General features: G+C 43.2%; 2 protein-coding genes across 7 annotated transcripts in view; one reads left to right on the plus strand and one right to left on the minus strand.

Moving 5' to 3' along the window:
• The window catches only part of pacs2 (phosphofurin acidic cluster sorting protein 2), a 113982-nt gene extending 94411 nt beyond the window's left edge, over positions 1–19571 (plus strand). For 3 of the 4 annotated variants that reach the window (XM_071366842.1, XM_071366843.1, XM_071366845.1), the window contains 11 exons: positions 2077–2183; positions 2520–2674; positions 3138–3248; positions 8219–8327; positions 12646–12678; positions 15899–15941; positions 16448–16490; positions 16644–16779; positions 16998–17218; positions 18737–18850; positions 19205–19571. In XM_071366842.1, the coding sequence (XP_071222943.1) occupies positions 2077–2183; positions 2520–2674; positions 3138–3248; positions 8219–8327; positions 12646–12678; positions 15899–15941; positions 16448–16490; positions 16644–16779; positions 16998–17218; positions 18737–18850; positions 19205–19323 (1191 nt within the window). In that variant the 3' untranslated portion in view covers positions 19324–19571. The remainder of the gene's footprint in view (positions 1–2076; positions 2184–2519; positions 2675–3137; positions 3249–8218; positions 8328–12645; positions 12679–15898; positions 15942–16447; positions 16491–16643; positions 16780–16997; positions 17219–18736; positions 18851–19204) is intronic. The other variant, XM_071366844.1, reaches the window with a different exon arrangement.
• Positions 4360–7408, minus strand: LOC139553994 (putative nuclease HARBI1). 3 transcript variants are annotated; one of them, XM_071366846.1, is made up of 8 exons: positions 7061–7406; positions 6909–6970; positions 6740–6826; positions 6369–6652; positions 6254–6289; positions 5601–6155; positions 5208–5319; positions 4360–5113 (listed from the first exon to the last, which is right to left on the minus strand). In XM_071366846.1, exons 6-8 carry the CDS (start codon positions 5667–5669, stop codon positions 4743–4745), a joined length of 552 nt encoding a protein of 183 aa, XP_071222947.1. In that variant the 5' UTR covers positions 5670–6155; positions 6254–6289; positions 6369–6652; positions 6740–6826; positions 6909–6970; positions 7061–7406; the 3' UTR covers positions 4360–4742. The 3 variants fall into 3 exon arrangements, with proteins under 3 accessions (XP_071222947.1, XP_071222950.1, XP_071222949.1); XM_071366849.1 differs by having other exon boundaries at positions 5601–6652; positions 7061–7408; XM_071366848.1 differs by having other exon boundaries at positions 5601–6826.
• Positions 19572–21348: the final 1777 nt, after the last annotated feature.

The raw sequence follows: 21348 nt of genomic DNA on the forward strand, positions 1-21348 counted from the left end.
ACTAGAAAAAATACAAATAATACATAAAAAAAAAAAATTGCTTTAAAGATACCATACTTTAGACAAGTTAAACACACCAGGCAGAAGGCTACAAAGGTTAAAGGGCAATCTATAGTATAGGGACAGAGCAAACACCTCACCATTACGTTTTAACATTTCGACCAAATAATTGGTCGAAAGAACAGATTACTCTTGGTCAACGAAGATGTTTTTTAGTCGGGGACATCACCCATTGGATGCAGTGATCACAATATAGTGGCTATATCCAGGAAAGACAAAGTTCCAACAGCTGGACCTAAAATAGTGTTTTAAGAGATCATACAAAAGATTTTGCTGTGGCTCTTATGTGGATGATGTTAAAAACATGTGTTGGTCTGATGTGATTAATAAGGGGCATCTAGAATCTGCACTTGATGAATTTATGAAATTGCTCCTTACAATTATTGATAAACATGCGCCTGTTAATTAAGAAACTGACTGTTAGAACTGTTAAGGCTCCATGGATTGATGAGGAATTGAAAAACTGTATGGTTGAAAAAGATGGGGCCAAAGGAGTGGCTAATAAGTCTGGCTGTACATCTTTCATTGAATCAGATGGCTTATTCATCACAAAACCATTTGATGTTGCCAATTATTTTAATGATTACTTTGTTGGCAAAGTGGGCAAATTTAGGCTGAAAATGCCAACCACTAGCATTGAGCCATCGTACTCATGCATAAAAAAAAACTATAATAAAAGTTAGAATTTTGTGAAGTTTGTGTGGGAGAGGTGGGAAAATGATTGTTATCGATCAATAATGGCAAACCTCTTGGCATTGACAACTTAGATGGAAAGCTACTGAGGATGGTAGCTGACTCTATAGCCACTCCTATCGGTCATATCTTTAATCTGAGCCTAGAGGAAAGTATTTGTCTTCAGGCCTGGAGGGAAGCCAAAGTAATTCCTCTACCCAAGAGTGGTAAAGCGGCCTTTACTGGTTCTAACAGCAGACCTATACGCTTGCTGCCAGCTCTTAGCAAACTGTTGGAAATAATGGTGTTTGACCAAATACAATGCTATTTCTCTGTAACCAAATTAACAACAGCACGCTTATAGAGAAGGGCACTCAACATGTACTGCACTGACACAAATGACTGCTGATTGGTTGAAAGAAATTGGTAACAAGAAGATTGTGTGAGCTGTACTTTTAGATTTCAGTGCAGCCTTTGATATTATTGACCAAAGATGATATTGAGAAAAAACTGTTGTTGAGAAAACGTATGTGTCAAATATGTAAAGTGAGGTGTACCGCAGGGCAGCTCTCTAGGCCCTCTACTCTTTTCTATTTTTGCCAATGACCTACAAACTGGCATTAAACAAAGCATGTGTGTCCATGTATGCTGATGATTCAACCATATATTAATACTATACATATCAGTCTCTCTTGGCTAAGAGTTGAGGAAAGACTGACTGCATCACTTCTCTTTTTGTTATTTTTAGAAACAATGTGTTGAAAATTCCAAATGGTTTGCATCGTCAATTTACACATAACACCGACACACACACACACACTTACTCCACCAGACGTCTTTATTTATTTTAATCTTTATTTAACTAGGCAAGTCAGTTAAAGAACAAATTCTTATTTTCAATAACGGCCTAGGAACAGTGGGTTAACTGCCTTGTTCAGGGGCAGAACGACAGATTTTTTACCTTGTCAACTCGGGGATTCGATCTTGCAACCTTTCGGTTACTAGTCCAATGTTCTAACCACTAGGCTACGCTGCCACCCCGGGTCCCCAGGTCCAAACAAAACAAATTCAAGGCAACACCTCACGGCACAACACCTCTCCTCTATGTGATCTACATGTTGTGTGTATGTGCTGACATGTATGTGTAACTGATAGATGCACACACACACACACTACATGTCAATGTTTTTAAACGTGTGTAAATTGTAAAGTCTTTTGACTGTCATGTCTTTTTCGTTATGTGTCTGACCCCAGTAAGACTAGCTGTCACCATTGGCGTCGACTAACGGGGATCCTAATAAAACAAATTTTAAAAAATCATTCCCCCATCTGTTTTTTTTTCAGTATCTGTCAGGTGTTCTCCAGAGCCAGCACCTCCCGGTGGTGTGTACCTGTACTACAGCAGACATCCAGGCCGCCTTCAACACCATCGTCTCACGCATACAGAGATTGTAAGCCTCTCACCCATCCCTCTCTTTTTCTTTTCAGTCATTGTAGTACACTAGATTCAGATTTCTGAAAAGCTGTACTGTAACTAAATTGATTAACCAGTTAGAGATGCAGCTGTATACATCGAATGCAGGAATCGGTTAATTAAAAAGTACATATGAGAGTCAGCTTGGGCAATACAATAACAATATTACAATAACAGAACATGAGTCTTATGCCATTACCCTCTTATATGTTTCTGTTGTGTCTCGTAGCTGTAACTGTAACAGCCAGACACCCATCCCCATAAAGATAGCTGTGGCTGGGGCCCAAAACTATGTTTCTGTTGTGTCTCGTAGCTGTAACTGTAACAGCCAGACACCCATCCCCATAAAGATAGCTGTGGCTGGGGCCCAACACTACCTCGGAGCAGTCCTCAGGCTATTTGTAGACCACCTCTCTTACAAGACCCCTGATTGGCTGGGCTACATGAGGTTCCTCATCATACCACTAGGTGAGTTTTTGGCACTAAACTACTGACATACAATGCCTTCGGAAAGTATTCAGACCCCTGGACTTTTTCTACATTAATGTTACGTTACAGCCTTATTCTAAAATTGATTAAATTGGGTCTGAATACTTATGTAAATAAGGTATTTCTGTTTTTTTTTAAACATTTTAATAAACATTTCTAAAAGCCTGTTTTCACTTTGTCATTATGGGGTATTGTGTGTAGATTGATGAAGGACAACAATTATGTAATCCATTTTAGAATACGGCTGATGTGGAAAAAGGGGACGGGGTCTGAATACTTCCCGAAGACACTATACTTCATTCATGTTTTAATTAATTCAGACATTACAGTTTGGAAGTTACTGTATAAATGTATATTGTTTTAAGTTACACTTTTCTCTATATATACATGCTTTTCTAAAGGTTCTTATTGTGTATAATGTCTACTCTTTGATTCTATTCAGGATCTCACCCAGTTTCCAAGTACCTGGGTACCATGGACTATCAATACAACAGTTTATTCCAGGATACAGCGTGGACGGACCTGTTTCACAAGCCAGAAGCACCAGTCATGGGTACGACAGATTTCACACACACTTAACACAGCTACAGTACTACCAGATGTATCGAGGGCCGCTGTATATAGCTAGCCTGGTACCAGATCTGTTGGTGCTATCATGAGAACAGATCTGAGACCAGAACAATGAGTTGATATGATGGCAGCAACAGATCTGAGACCAGAACAATGAGTTGACATGATGGCACCAACCGATCTGGGACCAGAACAAGGAGTTGACATGATGGCACCAACAGATCTGAGACCAGAACAAGGAGTTGACATGATGGCAGCAACAGATCTGAGACCTGAACAAGGAGTTGACATGATGGCAGCAACAGATCTGAGACCAGAAGAAATGAGTTGACACCAACAGATCTGAGACCAGGGGCCTGTTGCACAAAACTAGGATAAGGGATTAAGCCAGGATATCTTGGTGATCCTGGCTCAATTGATCCGTAATCCGGTTGCACTAAAGATGGATAGGGGGCAGGAGGATATGTTATGGTATAAATTACCATGGAGATTTATTCTGTGGAGCTAGCCTGCTCCAGACCAGGCTAAATTCCAGGATCTATTTAATCTCATCCCTAATGTCAGTCAGCAGTCACCACAAATGGAAACCAATAGTTATTTCACTGCTCACTATACATTGTTATCACATATAACTAGACCCACTGTTATTTAAACGTTTGTGATCATTAATTTCAATGATTTTGGATAAAAAATGATTTTTAGATGATGTTGCTATCATTAGATAATTTACAGTTTCCCATAGACTATAAGGCTATATATAAAATGATAGAATATTAGGGCCACAGAGGGGAAAAAAACACAAGTCATAATATTGTAACCAGTTGTTTTAAAGGAGGACAGTTGTTAAAATGACAGATGTGGGGCATTTCGTGAAATTGTACTTCAGTATGGTTTCATAAACAAAGACATGCTGATGTGCCAGAATATTAAGTATCACATTGTCATAAGTATCAAAACTGTAAAAACAATATGTAGCTTTTCTGCAGAAAGAACCAGCCTCATAAATTTATGACTTTATCCTTTTTCTTCAGTGTGGCCCTAGTACTCTGTCATATAAACAAATACACATTCCATATGAATATAAAAACACAATGTGTAACATTATGTTCCTTTATTGAATAAGGACAAAACAAAGCAGGTAAACCATCAGCTCCTTTCGAAACTGAAGTCACAGTGACTCTACAAGATGGAAAGCACAGAATCCAAGCATATTATACAAAATGATACATACACATTCAAAGGTCTGTATATAACACACCCTGCATGTCTGCACACTAAAATAAATGCAGGACAAATCCATACACATCAACTGAACAGACAAATGAATGGATGCAGTAGCCTCCCTGCAGCCTTGTATTACACACAGTATACCGCACAAACATCATAAGAGGCCAAATTCGTCAAAAAACGAACCCAAAAAAACCCAAATTCCTCTGCCACCGCAGGACATATTTAACCAAAATTGAAAGCACACATACTAACTAAAATAATTCAACACATATTGGTCCCTCAGCAGCCGACCACTGTCGTCATCAGGGAAGATTGCCGGATTGTCCCAGTCCATGGCTGGTGGCACTCTGGGGGCCCTCTCCTTCCTCAGGCAGGCCACATTGTGGAGGACAGCACAAGCCACAGTAATATCACATGCCCTAACAGGGCTGACCCTTAATTTGTGAAGGCAGTGAAAGCGTGCCTTCAGGAGGCCAAAGGTCATTTCAACTCTGGCCCTGGTCCTGGCATGGGCATGGTTGTAGGCCTGCTGTGCTTCCTGGGGGTCTGTGAAAGGTGTCAGGAGAAAAGGCTGGCAGCCATACCCCCTGTCTCCCAGCAACACACCAGAGAATTCACCTGTCAACACAAAATCTCATCATTACTACCTCATAAACACAGTGATATTCTTGACACAGCCATGATGGTTATAAATAGGGGTTGTGTGGCTTACCTTGTGATAGGCACTGATAGATTTCAGAGGCCCGAAAGATTCTGGAGTCATGGACTGAGCCAGGCCATTTTGCCACAACATTGCTGATCACACAGTCAGCATTGCAGACCATCTGAAATCATAAGATGAGGAATATTACACCAATCAATGCACATCACTGGCAATGCAGAGTGTTCGTCAATGGACAATATCAAAAAGTTATGTTCACCTGAACATTAATGCTGTGAAAGGATTTCCTATTCACAAAATCGGCCTCATGGGCACCTGAGGGGGCTTTTATCCTTATGTGTGTGCAGTCCACTGCACCAATGACATTGGGGAAACCTGTCACACAAAGTAATGAGTATCCTACTATGTGTTAACAGTTGTCCTGTAATTTGTAGATCCTCTTACCTGCAATCCTATAGAACTCCTATTTGATGTCACAGAGTCTTCTGTGGCCAGGGAAGGAGATGAAGACATCTGCTAATGCTTTGATAGCCAGACACACACTCCTTATTGTGCGGCAAATTGTGGCCTTGTTCAGCTGTTCTGCATCCCCCACTGAGTACAGGAAGGCTCCACTAGCAAAAAAGCGCAAGGCCACACAAACCATTTGCTCCACACTCAGTGCATGGCTCCGTGCAGTGCGGTGCTTAATCCTGGGACCCAGTAGTCTGCATAGATACCTGATGCCATCTGCAGAAAACCTGTATCTTTCATATAGATGGTCATCAGGGAAGGCCAGTGGGTCCAACCGGTCCCTGAAGACCCTTTCTCGCCTGAAGGCTCTCCTCAGCACAAGTGCTTCTTCATCCACCACATCTCGCACGAATGGGCATGCCATTGTCAGAGCAGAAAGGAACACACAATTTTGGGCCTTCATATAGGCTAGTGGCCACACCTGGTGCTGGGGGGGTGGGCAAAACAGGGCGATGCCTTATAACGATGACTTGGTTGTACTGATTGCTGGGAAAATAAAAAAAACCTTAGAAAGATGCCACCGTCCTGTGTGCTCACAATAAGAGCTCATATGTCATGGCTCACTTGACTTTACGAGAATATACCTAATTTTTATTTTGAGCTGTGTCATCTTCTTGGAGCTGGGGGAGGAAAGAAAAATAATGATTAATACATTTGTGTTACAGTTAGCATACAGTGTACATTGAAGGCATATCTCACCTCCCTCTCAAGTTTTTTTATTTCAAGGTCCAGTTTCCTAATTGTCCTCTTTTTTATTTCGGACTCCAGTGCAAGATTTTCCATCTTTTTCTTCTTGTACTGAATGTCTATGTCTGCCAGTTCTATTTGGCGCCGGAGGTGGTTGCCATACAACTTTCTGATAGCTTGTGAGCTCTGTGAACACAATACAATTAGCGCAGCTGGAATTTGGCAGGATGTGGTGTCCTTTTATTAATACGCACTATGTTGCCAGGCTGGTTTTCCCACTGTATAGCATCTGGGTCCTGTAAAAGAAATTAGATTTTTTGATTTTGATGAGGACTCCTCACCATTGTAGAGTAAATAGTACTTTCACAGTCTTAACATGATACCTCATGCCTTCTGGAATCCAGAGAGATGGTCTCCTCCTCATCATCGTCTCCATCATGTGCTGTTGCTGCTGCACTGGGGCCTTCACCCTATCACATTTAATCAGATTCATATTGAAGCTAGTAGACAAGACATGCCAGGCCTACAGTATGCCTTTGATGGAGTACTCACTGGATCAGCATCGTCTGGTGCTTGTGCTGGTGGCTCTAACAGGAACACAGTGCTGCCAGACACTGCAAGGCAATAGGTAAACCAAAGTCAGACAGTCCAAATTGATTCAATATGAATGTGGTTGTATCCCATGTAGAGATGGAAGGACATACCTTGAATGAAGCGGGTGGCATCTTGGGAGGAACCTATGCTCGTCTCTTTCCCCCCAGGGATCCCCTCTAAGACGGGCCTGCCTTTATTTAGCTCCAAGGCCATGTCCTCTGCTGGGGTAAGGTCAGCCTTTGGTGACCCACCACCCGTGCCTTGTCTGTGGGTATTCTTTTTCACTGCTAAAACAGTACAGACAATGTGTGAGCAGGCACCTTCTGGGTACAATATATGCTTGTGCTTTGTTAAATATTAGTCAGGGACCATACCATTCTGCAGAATGTTCTTGTATTTGATTTTGATCTGCTGCCATGTCCGTTTTGGCCCGTTCATGTTTAATCTACACACACACACACACACACACACACACACACACACACACACACACACACACACACAAACACACTTGGTATTTTTGTCTTGTTTTCAGTAAAAATATCAAAAAATTTATCATAGCTTTATACAGTGTGATGGAGTTACTTTACACAATTTCACTCATATCTGCAGTGCATTTCAATTAAAAATTTAACCGTTTCATAATTACAGTACAACTGCATTTTTGGAGATGTGAATTAAATATTTGAATTGTAATTGTGATGTTTCAGCGGAGCGGTGAGTGTGTAATTGTGCACTACTTACGCATTCAGGCGGTCTGCAATACTTTGCCACGCTTTTTCTCTTTGCTTTATCACTGTGGCGGTGTTGCCTTTCTTCTTAATTATATCTTTTACCTCCTCGTATGCCTCCATGAGGATTTGTGCTTCCGACGGGGAAAAGTACGCGGCTCTAGTTGCCATGGTAAATCAGTTAATCTGTGATCTGTGGCGGGGTCTATTTGAGTGAGCCGTGAGCGCGCACCTATCCAGGATTGGTTTCACCTGGCTTAATGAATCCGTGTCTGCTCATCCTGGCTTGGTCTTTGTGCAACCAATTAAGCCTGGACGCACATGTTTTGGCTTCATTGAGCTCAGCTGAGTCATTTATCCCGGATGTCTTAATTCTACTTTTGTGCAACAGGCCCCTGGCATAGCTATAGCGAAAACAGCGGAGTACCAGAGTCCTTGTGTTTATGTATCCTGTAAACTGTAGAAAGAATTTCCTCTTGAACGACAATAAATGCCGTCAATCAACCAATCAACCAAATCCTGTCATGTGGTGTACAGTGCAGGAGAGTCCAGACGTGGTTTCCAGGGTAACCCAGTATATGGTCGGGGCCAATGGAGCTCACCAACTACCCATCGCTGAGGCCATGCTCACATACAAACAGAAGAGGTAAGGGCAACATATATGTACACACACACACACACAGACACACACATTTAGTTATCTCACATCTTTATGGGTGGAATTTTTGTATTGCACATGTAATGTGCTGTTAAGTGCATAAGTTACCACATCTCATCATCTGGCAGCGTGATTTAATTTGAAACTTTTCTTTTAACAATGTGGATTTATTGAGAGGCGACTATACGCAGTGCCGTGAAAAAGTATTTGCCCCCTTTCTGATGTTCTCTATTTTTTGTATGTTTTTGACACTGAATGTTGTCAAATCTTTTATTTTACATGTTTACCACTTTTTCTACCCAATTTCATGATATCCAAATTGGTAGATACAGTCTTGTCCCGTCACTGCAACTCCCGTACGGACTCGGGAGAGGCGAAGGTCGAGAGCCGCGCGTCCTCCGAAACACGACCCAACCAAGCCGCACTGCTTCTTGACACACTGCTCTGCTCGCTTAACCCGGAAGCCAGCCGACACCAATGTGTCGGAGGAAACACCGTACACCTGGCGACCGTGTCAGCGTGCACTGCGCCCGGCCCGCCACAGGAGTCGCTAAAGCGCGATGGGACAAGGACATCCCGGCCTTCCGAACCCTCCCCTAACTCGGACGACGCTGGGCCAATCCGCCTCATGGGTCTCCCGGGTCGCGACCAGCTGCGACACAGCCCGGGATTGAACCTGAATCTGTAGTGACGCCTCAAGCACTGCACCTCTGCACCACTCGGGAGGCGTCATCAGATCTTCAACCAAAACCTAATATTAGGTTTTGGTTGATTGATTTAATAAACAAATCTTTAATAAACAAAGTTATACAACGCCCATTGCCCCTGTGTGGAAGACTAATTTCCCCCTTTACACTCAATAACTGGTTGTGCCTCCTTTAGCTGCAATGACTCCAACCAGACACTTCCTGTAGTTGTTGATCTGTCTCTCACGTCGCTGTGGAGGAATTGTGGCCCGCTCTCTTCCATACAGAACTGCTTTAACTCAGCGACATTTGTGGGTTTTCAAGAATGAACGGCTCGTTTCAAGTCCTGCTAAAACATCACCATCGGGTTTAAGTCTGGTATTTGTACCAGGCCAAATCCAGGGCGTTATATGTGCTCATTTTCAGCCATTCTGATGTAGAATTGCTGTTGTGTTTTTAGATCCTTGTCTTGCTTCATGACCCAGCTGTTCTTCAGCTCAATGACGGATGGCCTGACGTTGTCCTGTAGAATTATCTGATAACAGAGCAGAATTCATGGTTCCTTCAGGTTGTTAAAAAAAAAAAAAAAAATCCACTTTTGAGTCTTGACAGGTGCATTTTGGCAAACCCGGAGTGGACCTTGTTGGATGACATGGGTCTCGTTATATCTGCCGGAAACCAAACACTGCATTCCACAGGAAGAACTTCATAGCAACGGCCAAGCATGGTGCTGGTAGTGTGATGGTTTGGGGATGCTCTGCTGCCTCGGGACCTGGACGACATGTCTTCACTGAATAACCATGAATTCTGCTCCCACTCAGAGAATTAAAAATAATATATAATAATTTCACGCCACTGTATTTATGTAATAATTACTAAACTCGAGTTAAATATTCACCTCCTTTATAAACGCACATTGTTGAATACAAGTTTCAAATTAAATCATCGCTGCCAGATTATAATGAGATGTACGGTAATTATTTTGCACGAGGAATGTATAGTCCTTTTATGTGCGTCTATTAACAGCTGCTTTAATGAACAGCTAATAGCATTCCTGAGGACGTGCTGTGATTATTATGCATCAGTTTCTCTTTCACTTTTTTAGCTCGTTTATTATAGTGTCACAGGTCACGTTGGAGTAGGGTTGTACTGTGGTTATGGTACTGACATAGGTCACGTTGGAGTAGGGTTGTACTGTGGTTATGGTACTGACATAGGTCACGTTGGAGTAGGGTTGTACTGTGGTCATGGTACTGACATAACCACAATACAACCCTACTCCAACGTGACCTATGGTACTGACATAGGTCACGTTGGAGTAGGGTTGTACTGTGGTTATGGTACTGACATAGGTCACGTTGGAGTAGGGTTGTACTGTGGTTATGGTACTGACAGGTCACGTTGGAGTAGGGTTGTACTGTGGTTATGGTACTGACAGGTCACGTTGGAGTAGGGTTGTACTGTGGTTATGGTACTGACATAGGTCACGTTGGAGTAGGGTTGTACTGTGGTTATGGTACTGACAGGTCACGTTGGAGTAGGGTTGTACTGTGGTCATGGTACTGACAGGTCACGTTGGAGTAGGGTTGTACTGTGGTTATGGTACTGACAGGTCACGTTGGAGTAGGGTTGTACTGTGGTTATGGTACTGACAGATCACGTTGGAGTAGGGTTGTACTGTGGTTAGGGTACTGACATAGGTCACGTTGGAGTAGGGTTGTACTGTGGTTATGGTACTGACATAGGTCACGTTGGAGTAGGGTTGTACTGTGGTTATGGTACTGACATAGGTCACGTTGGAGTAGGGTTGTACTGTGGTCATGGTACTGACATAACCACAATACAACCCTACTCCAACGTGACCTATGTCAGTACCATAACCACAGTACAACCCTACTCCAACGTGACCTATGGTACTGACATTGGTCACGTTGGAGTAGGGTTGTACTGTGGTTATGGTACTGACATAGGTCACGTTGGAGTAGGGTTGTACTGTGGTTATGGTACTGACAGGTCACGTTGGAGTAGGGTTGTACTGTGGTTATGGTACTGACAGGTCACGTTGGAGTAGGGTTGTACTGTGGTTATGGTACTGACATAGGTCACGTTGGAGTAGGGTTGTACTGTGGTTATGGTACTGACAGGTCACGTTGGAGTAGGGTTGTACTGTGGTCATGGTACTGACAGGTCACGTTGGAGTAGGGTTGTACTGTGGTTATGGTACTGACAGGTCACGTTGGAGTAGGGTTGTACTGTGGTTATGGTACTGACAGATCACGTTGGAGTAGGGTTGTACTGTGGTTAGGGTACTGACATAGGTCACGTTGGAGTAGGGTTGTACTGTGGTTATGGTACTGACATAGGTCACGTTGGAGTAGGGTTGTACTGTGGTCATGGTACTGACATAGGTCATGTTGGAGTAGGGTTGTACTGTGGTTATGATACTGACATAGGTCACGTTGGAATAGGGTTGTACTGTGGTTATGGTACTGACAGGTCACGTTGGAGTAGGGTTGTACTGTGGTTATGGTACTGACAGGTCACGCTGGAGTAGGGTTGTACTGTGGTTATGGTACTGACAGGTCACGTTGGAGTATGGTTGTACTGTGGTTATGGTACTGACATAGGTCACGTTGGAGTATGGTTGTACTGTGGTTATGGTACTGACAGGTCACGTTGGAGTAGGGTTGTACTGTGGTTATGGTACTGACATAGGTCACGTTGGAGTAGGGTTGTACTGTGGTTATGGTACTGACACAGGTCACGTTGGAGTAGAGTTGTACTATGGTTATGGTACTGACATAGGTCACGTTGGAATAGGGTTGTACTATGGTTATGGTACTGACATAGGTCACGTTGGAGTAGGGTTGTACTATGGTTATAGTACTGACATAGGTCACGTTGGAATAGGGTTGTACTGTGGTTATGGTACTGACATAGGTCACGTTGGAGTAGGGTTGTACTATGGTTATAGTACTGACATAGGTCACGTTGGAATAGGGTTGTACTGTGGTTATGGTACTGACATAGGTCACGTTGGAATAGGGTTGTACTGTGGTTATGGTACTGACACAGGTCACGTTGGAATAGGGTTGTACTGTGGTTATGGTACTGACATAGGTCACGTTGGAATAGGGTTGTACTGTGGTTATGGTACTGACAGGTCACGTTGGAATAGGGTTGTACTGTGCTTATGGTACTGACATAGGTCACGTTGGAGTAGAGTTGTACTATGGTTATGGTACTGACATAGGTCACGTTGGAGTAGAGTTGTACTATGGTTATGGTACTGACATAGGTCACGTTGGAATAGGGTTGTACTATGGACACAGGTCAGTACCAAAATTCCCAAGTTCTCCAGAAATCCTGGTTAGAGGATTCCGGATTTCCTGCTTATTCCCTTCTCTGATTCCAACCAGGATTTCTCAAAAACTTGGTAATTTTGGAAAGTTACTCGAATGCAGCTCTACCTGGGGAGCCTGTTCATTTCAGAGAGAGACGTTGGTCTGTTGAGAGCAGAACCCTGTTAACCAATGCCATTGTCTCTGTCCATCACTGTGTGTTTGTCAATAACATGTTCTTTTTTTTATGTTTTCTTTGTTCTTTTTCTATCTTTGAAGGAAAAAGAGCTTTCATTTTGATTTTGCAGTAAGGTATTGTGGTCTGCTTCAGTCTGTTTCTCCTGGTGATTCATCCACCTGCCCTCCCTCTCTGTCTCCCCCTCTGTCTCTCTCTGTCTCTCTGTCTGTCTCTCTCTCTCTCTCTCTCTCTCTCTCTCTCTCTCTCTCTCTCTCTCTCTCTCTCTCTCTCTCTCTCTCTCTCTCTCTCTCTCTCTCTCTCTCTCTCTCTCTCTGTTTCTCTCGTTCTCTCTCTCGTTCTCTCTCTCGTTCTCTCTCTCGTTCTCTCTCTCTCTGTTTCTCTCTCGTTCTCTCTCTCTCTGTTTCTCTCTCGTTCTCTCTCTCTCTGTTTCTCTCTCGTTCTCTCTCTGTGTTTTAGACCAGATCTCTCCTCTCCTCAGCAGTCTGTATCTATCTGTAACCTGACCCTTTAACAGCCAGCTGCTAACAAACACACAATCCTTACCCGGTTAGCATTACTCTAGAAATGATCATAATAATATATGACATTTAGCCAACGCTTTTATACAAAGCGACATACAGTATTCTGTGCATTTTCATCTGGGTGGCCCCAGCGGGATTCGAACCGACAACGATCCTGACATGGCATGCTTCATTGTCTATCAAGTTAAGACACACATGACTAACAAGCTATGTAGCTAAATATGGTACAATAGTTGTCATGCACGGTCCCTGACAAATAAACTAAAACAAGAAAAAAGTGAATCTATGGGAAATGTACTGATAAAGTGGCAGGTTGTCAGTTACAGCTGCTGTTCTCTGGATCCTCTTCCTCCCCTCCTTTACTTTCTCCTCTTCCTCCTCCCCTCCTCTTCTTTCCCGCTTCCTCCCCTCTTCCTCCCCTTTTCTTTTTCTTTCTCCTCTTCATCCCCTCTTCCTTTTCTTTCTCCTCTTCCTCCCCTCTTCCTTTTCTTTCTCCTCTTCCTCCCCTCTTCCTTTTCTTTCTCCTCTTCCTCCCCTCTTCCTTTTCTTTCTCCTCTTCCTCCCCTCTTCCTTTTCTTTCTCCTCTTCCTTCTCTTCCTCCTCCCCTCCTCTTCCTCCCCTCCTCTTCCTTTTCTTTCTCCTCTTCCTTTTCTTTCTCCTCTTCCTTCTCTTCCTCCTCCCATCCTCTTCCTCCCTTCTTCCTCCCCTCCTCTTCCTTTTCTTTCTCCTCTTCCTCCTCCCCTCCTCTTCCTCCCCTCTTCCTTTTCTTTCTCCTCTACTCCCTCCCTCCTTCCTCCCTTCTTTCTGTTTCATACCATTCCATTATCTCTCCCTGTGTGTGATGTAATCAAGCTTCCTGCTAGATTGATTGCCCTTTTGTTCTACCATGGTCTAATGGAACATTAATGCATGTACATTGGCCATACATCTGGGTTGCGTCCCAAATGGCACCCTATTCCCTATATAGTGTGCTACATTTGACCAGAGCCCTATGAGGCGGTGGGAGGGAGGGAGTGGGTGGTGGATAGCAGTTCCCTAGCCTAGCTGGTAGGGTTGGGGTCAATTCCATTCTTATTCCAGTCAATTCAGAAAGTTAACACGATTCCAATTCAAAACTTTACTCATTGAAAAGCATTGAAGGAATTGTCATTTTAGGAATTGTCATTTTTGTACTTCATGAATTGAATGGGAGTTGAATGGGAGTTGAATGGGAGTTGAATGGGAGTTGAATGGGAGTTGAATGGGAGTTGAATGGGAGTTGAATGGGAGTTGAATGGGAATTGAATGGGATTTGACCCCGACCCTACTAGCTGGTGCTGTGACATACCTTTTCCTAAAACCTTCCTGTGTCCTGTTGGTGTGGTGGTGTCTGATTGGCTGCAGCAGGAATGATGGGATGGCTTGGTGCAGGCCAGTGATTGGCTATGCAGCATGCATGTCTTGCTCCCTGCTTCTCCGCCACCAATCAGGTGTTGGGTTGTTGGGTACTAGAGGGCAACCCGGGGGCATATGATTGGTTTAGATTTTTTAGTAGTGGGTTCCAAAGCAGAACCTGTTCTATTACATAGACAATATGATCATCAATGTAACGGGTCAGACTGTTTGTTTCTCCAGGATTTGTTTTTGGACCTTTAAAAAGGATTTGATGAAACTCGAGGCTTGGAGACCATTGAAACAACGACCGTCTAGACACGTACATCAGTTACACACCCAACAATGATAATGATTTAATCAAATTAAAGCCATGCCATTCAAAGACTACAAAACCAAAACGTGTTTGAGTATAAATCAAACAAAATTATTGGTCTTTTGTTTTGTTTTTTACATTTTTTTGAACGGGTCGTCGTTTAAAAATGGTTCCTGCTTCAGGAGACTGTTGATCTATAGCTGTAGTACTAGTTAGTAGTTACTAATTATCATGTGACTTTCTCTGTCCAATAGCATGGCATTACTGTAGTAAGGTTGGTCAGAGTGGTATTAACCAATAGAATCTCTCCTCCCTCGGTTCCCAAGGAGCCTCTACAGTTCCATTGTATCAATATAGACCCATACTATAGGTTAAATAGAAAATTGAAAAATATAATTTCTTAAATCTGTCTCAAAGGACCATGAAAATATGATAAAAGTTATATTTTGTTGCTATTAACCACCAAGCTTTTTCATTTTTATATATTCTGATATGACTGTAGCAAGTTGACCCTCGATACTGTGTATTTAATATATTTCTTAATGAACTAAGAGAATCACGTGGTTAAATCTGGGTTGTTTTTAGGTCGTTTACTCACCCACCCTTCATTTCTTTACACACTTTGTCCTCCCTCTTCTTGATGACCCCCAGACTCTCCAACAAGGTCGGAGTCAATTCCATTTAAATTCAGTCAAGCCATGAGTAAAATTGGAATTTGAAATCTCTGTTAACTTCCTGACTTGACTGGATTGGAATGCAAATTGACCCCAACCCTGGTCTCAAAACGATATTTCCTTCAAACCGCACAAAGATTTTCATGGTTAAGAAACACTCTGGCTGTCTTGTGTTCAAGCTGATCAATCTGTCTCCTGGGATCTGTAGAAACAAGCAACATTAATAAATAAGATGAAGGCTTTACCCAACCCTGGGGGCGACTGGCTGCCTGGTTAGAAACCAACCATTCTATTCGAGTGGAGCACATGACAGCTCTAACCATCATAGGGTTCTTGAAGCCTCTAGTCTCAATACTAGACCCACCCTCCATCCTGAATCTATTCTATTCTGCACATGCTCACTCTATTTCCTGTTTCCCTATGTTTGGCTTCTGCCCTGGTCTCTCTACAGCCCTGATGAGGACTCGTGTCAGAAGTTCATTCCCTTTATCGGAGTAGGTATCTTTCTCTTAATGTAGACAGATCCATTTATCGGAGTAGGTATCTTTCTCTTAATGTAGACAGGTCCATTTATCAGAGTAGGTATCTTTCTCTTAATGTAGACAGATCCATTTATCAGAGTAGGTATCTTTCTCTTAATGTAGACAGATCCATTTGTCAGAGTAGGTATCTTTCTCTTAATGTAGACAGATCCGTTTATCAGAATAGGTATCTTTCTCTTAATGTAGACAGATCCATTTATCGGAGTAGGTATCTTTCTCTTAATGTAGACAGATCCATTTGTCAGAGTAGGTATCTTTCTCTTAATGTAGACAGATCCATTTATCAGAGTAGGTATCTTTCTCTTAATGTAGACAGATCCATTTGTCAGAGTAGGTATCTTTCTGTTAATGTAGACAGGTCCATTTATCAGAGTAGGTATCTTTCTCTTAATGTAGACAGATCCATTTTCTTTATCCTGGAATTTGACCTAAAATAACTTGAACCCTCTTAACCCCAGATGGTGAAAGTTGGCATCGTGGACCAGTCATCTGCAACATCAGGTGAGACATTAGTTGTGGACAACGTACCACCGTTATTGCATGTACTTCCATGTCATCAGTGAGAATTAGTTTCTATGTCATTCTGTAGTATTCTATGATATATATATATATATATACAGCTTGTTGTAATATTATCCCACTCTGTATTATCAGGTGACTCTGACGATGCGTCCCCCATGGGGATGGTTTTCCACTCCTCCACCCCTCCTCAGGTGTCCCCCGCCCTGAAGGAAGCCTCACCCACCCCTCCCTCTTCCCCCTCCGTCAACACAAGCTTCAGTTCATACAGGTACGTGTTCATCCAGAGAATTACATTTGAAAATAGAAATACAAATATAGATGAATGTAATAAAACAATAAAATAAACTGTGGAAAATTACTAAATTTGGCAAATGATGGTTTCATATATTGTACATTTTAACTGATCTTATCGTCTTGTTTCTACCGATCAATTTGTTCCTTATTCTCTTCCTCCCTCTGTGGTGTGATGTCTGCTGGGTGTTGTAGTTCTCCCCAGGGGGAGCTGATGGGACTACAGGTGGACTACTGGGTGGCTCCGTCCCCGGCTGACAGGAAGAGAGACGTGGAGAAAAGGGACTCGTCCTCCTCTAAGAACACTCTGAAGTGTACGTTTCGCTCGCTGCAGGTCAGCAGGCTCCCCCAGGCCGGGGCCCAGCCACAGCCCACCATGTCCATGACCGTCGTCATGAAGGAGAAGAACAAGAAAGGTAATGGCTTGTACTGATCGTACCAGTGGAGGCTCCTCGGAGGAGGAAGGGGAGGACCGTCCTCCTCAGTGAATTTCATAAAAATAGTGAAACACTAAAAAAAGTTATCCTTTATAGATAAAACTATACTAAATATATTCACGTCACCAAATAATTGATTAAAACACACTGTTTTGCTATGAAGGTCTACAGTAGCCTCAATAGTCTGGTGAGTAGTTGACTGAAAAAGAGAAAGATTTCTTTTTTAAAGGTAGATTTTTTCCATTTACCTACTCAAACACCCATTTCAACCAGACAGAGATGCTATGTTAGCTAGCTGGCTATGGCTATCCAACACTGTAACTCCTCCAAGTCAAGGTAAGCTTTTGGTTTTATTAATTTATTGCCATTAGGCCTGCCGGTGCTTGCTGTACACCGGGCCTGCTAAACTGCTTGCTGTACACCGGGCCTGCTAAACTGCTTGCTGTACACCGGGCCTGCTAAACTGCTTACTGTACTGCACGATTGTTGTGGGTTTATTAACTGGTTAGTTCTTGTAGCTAGCTATGTTGACTATGACGCGCTAGCTAATAGGGTGACAACGATGTAGGCTGTGTAGCGGTTATGGTATGAAGGTTTGGCGTGGAAATGTGTTTTTTTTGCGGCCTGGTCACAGAAAGCTGTTGTGTTGGGCACTGAAGTCCACAAGCCAAGGGAAAAGGTGAGAGGAGAGGGCGTATAGTACGAGAAGGAATTATACAACGAGCAAAATGTTCATGCTGTTTGTATGTGGCTGCTATTAAAGTGAACTGTGGGATTGCCTTGATCAGGTGTGTATTCATCGCACCGATTCTGTTTAAAAGCAAAACGGGGATAAACATACCTAAATGTGTCCAATAGAAACTCTTGTTTGCAACTGATTACATCCTATATCAGCTAGATGCAGGCAAGATTCACGTCATGTGCACCTACGTTGTAAACTTTCATTCATAGGCTAGGTTGTATCAACCTCATGATGGGTACAGGGGAAATTACAGTATCATGTAGTAGTCTAAACCTATGGATGTTACATTGAACTGAGTGAATGGAATATGAATGACAGTCATCCAATACGCTGTAATAGAAGGCCATGCTTATAAAAAAGAAAAACACGAATTGGCCTCCCTCATCTTAAACGTCACCAACCGCCACTGGACCGTATTGTAGGTAACACAACCTTTTTAAAGAGTTAGTTAAAATGTCTACATTTTGTTGCCTTTCAATATATTTCTTACTTTTAAAGCAGTATGTGGACAAGGAACGACTTCCATAGGCATTCTTTGGTTTTGTCAAACAAACCACTGCAACAACAACAAAAACCACTGCAACAACAACAACAAACACTGCAACAACAACAACAAACACTGCAACAACAACAACAAACACTGCAACTACAACTTGAGTTTTCGCAACAACAAAAAAAAGACGATAGTTGATTGTCATGATTAGCACTCGCATTTCAAGTTAGGAATTCTGATTATCTCTGTTCCCTCTTACCAGTCATGTTCCTGCCAAAGAAGACTAAAGACAAGGATGTGGAGTCTAAGAGCCAGGTGATCGATGGCATCAGTCGACTGATCTGCACTGCCAAGCACCAGCAGACAATGCTGAGGGGTAAGACTCCTTCCTACCTCCTAAGGTTACAAAACTCTGGTCACTTTCCCAGATTTTCCAGAAATCCTGGTTGGAAGATTCCTAATGTCAGGAGGGAATAAGCAGGAAATCCAGGAATCCTCATATCCAAGATTTCTGGGAATTTGGGGAAAGTTACTGGAATTTTGCTGCCCTCCAACCTCCATGTTGTGTCCTCATTTCACCCTCCATAGAGTAGGGGTCTGCAACTGGCGGCACACGGGCCAAATCTGGCCCCTAGTATTAGTGAGCCTGGTATTACATGAATTATGAAGAACTAGTAATTCAACAGGTAAAGTTTATTTTTTATTTTTTTTATTCTCTCTTTTCTTCCAGTGCTGATTGACGGCGTGGAGTGGAATGATGTCAAGTTTTTCCAGTTGGCGGCACAGTGGTCGTCACACGTCAAACATTTCCCCATCGGGATCTTTGGACACACTAAAGGGCCTTACTAGCAGGCCCCGCAGGCAGCGACTAGAGCTAGTATCCATAGAGACCGTTACCATAGTAGCGACCATTACCATAGTAGCGACCGTTACCATAGTAGCGACCGTTACCATAGTAGCGACCGTTACTATAGTAGCGACTTTTACCATAGACACTCATCTGGAACTGAGGACGACGCCCCCGCTCTCATGTGCCAATAGCCTTTAACCTCCCAGCTCCGCTCTTTGCACTGCCCCGCCCCCCCAGTCTGCACTGCCCCCCCCCCCCCCCCCCCAGTATGCTCTGCCCCACCCGCACATCATAGCCTGGTCCCAGGTCTGTTTGTGTTGTCTTGTCAACGATTTGCTTGACAATGACCATAGGAGTTGGCAAGACAGCACAAACAGACCTGGGACCCAATGTCTTAATTTAAGCTCCAGCTTTCCCTTGTGTTTTATGTTAATACGTTTTTGTGTGTTTTTTTTCTTTCTATATGTATATTATAAACCTTCCCGAGGCAAGGCTGTCAAGGGGACATTTTGTTTTCTCACCAAGCTTTAAAAAAAGAAATCCTGCTGATATTTTGAAAAACAAATAGCAGAAACCTAATGAAATAATCATTTGATAAATTAACTAATTAACTCCTAAAAAGCGAGTGCTCAACTTTTCAGCCCCCTCCCTCCCTCTCTTTTTTTTATGTGGCGAAGATGGATCGTTTCAAACACTTTGCCAGGCACAAATTAGCTAGATAACTCTTTGTCAAGATCACTTCGTAACCAAAGGCCCTGAAACGATGGCTGGTGGAGAAGGGAGGATGGAGGGTGGTAGAGGATGACAACACAGAAGAGATTACTTATCTTGTAAGGCTGGAAGAAGGAGTGGTCTGGATCCTCAAATGAAATGACTTTAAGCCTAGACAGCCCTAGTCCTGGGGTGTATTCACTAGGAACTAAAATAGAAGCAAACGGAACGGAGAGGGACCTACCTGAATTTGTCCAATAGGAACTCTTGTTTTCGTTACAAAACATTTTCCATTGTGAAACGTTTTTGCTACATTGTGCACTTATGAATACACTCCCCTAATGACAGTGGCTCCTGTTATAGCCGGCTACTGAGACCCTCTGCACTCATCGGATGTAGCCGGCCACTGAGACCCTCTGCACTCATCGGATGAAGACTGAAATGTGCAATAGAATTAGCCTGAAATGCAGAACTGTTTTGTGCTAACATTCCACACCTTGTACTCCATGTCATATGTTTGGCAATCACAAGGAGTGGCAAGGAGTGGAATGATAGCACAAACAGAGAGGTACCAGGCTACAATATACTATATACGTCCTGTACATCCAATCAATTAAATGTAAATGTAACTCATCATTGAGATGGCACTGACCCTGCAATGACAAATGGTTGATGCATATCTAGCACTCTATCCTGCCCTCTCCCTCTCTTTCCATCTTCCCATCTTCCCCTCCCTCTCTCTTTCCATCTTCCCCTCTCTTTCCATCTTCCCCTCTCTTTCCATCTTCCCCTCTCTTTCCATCTTCCCCTCTCTTTCCATCTTCCCCTCTCTTTCCATCTTCCCCTCTCTTTCCATCTTCCCCTCTCTTTCCATCTTCCCCTCTCTTTCCATCTTCCTCTCTCTTTCCATCTTCCTCTCTCTTTCCATCTTCCTCTCTCTTTCCCTCTTCCCCTCTCTTTCCAGCTTCCCCTCTCTTTCCCGCTTCCCCTCCCTCTCTCTTTCCATCTTCCCCTCTCTTTCCATCTTCCCCTCTCTTCCCCTCCCTCTCTCTTTCCCTCTTCCCCTCCCTCTCTCTTTCCCTCTTCCCCTCCCTCTCTCTTTCCCTCTTCCCCTCTCTTTACATCTTTACATCTTCCCCTCTCTTTCCATCTTCCCCCCTCTCTCTCTCTCTTTCCCTCTCCTCTCCCCCTCTCTCTCCCTCTCTCTTTCCACCTCCCTCTCTCTTTCCACCTCCCTCTCTCTTTCCACCTCCCTCTCTCTTTCCCTCTCCCCCTCTCTTTCCCTCTTCCCCTCTCTTTCCCTCTTCCCCTCC

The sequence above is a fragment of the Salvelinus alpinus genome, chromosome 25, assembly GCF_045679555.1.
Source record: "Salvelinus alpinus chromosome 25, SLU_Salpinus.1, whole genome shotgun sequence".
In the NCBI taxonomy this organism is placed as follows: Eukaryota; Metazoa; Chordata; class Actinopteri; order Salmoniformes; family Salmonidae; genus Salvelinus; species Salvelinus alpinus.

Excerpts from the sequence above, each read along its gene's own strand:
- LOC139553994 (XM_071366846.1), bottom strand. The coding sequence starts at position 5,669 with ATGTCTTCATCTCCTTCCCTGGCCACAGAAGACTCTGTGACATCAAAT. Across the intron at positions 5,320-5,600 it reads GGAGTTCTATAGGATTGCAG|ATGGTCTGCAATGCTGACTG; the intron begins GTAAGAGGATCT and ends TTATGATTTCAG. Across the intron at positions 5,114-5,207 it reads CTATCAGTGCCTATCACAAG|GTGAATTCTCTGGTGTGTTG; the intron begins GTAAGCCACACA and ends TTGTGTTGACAG.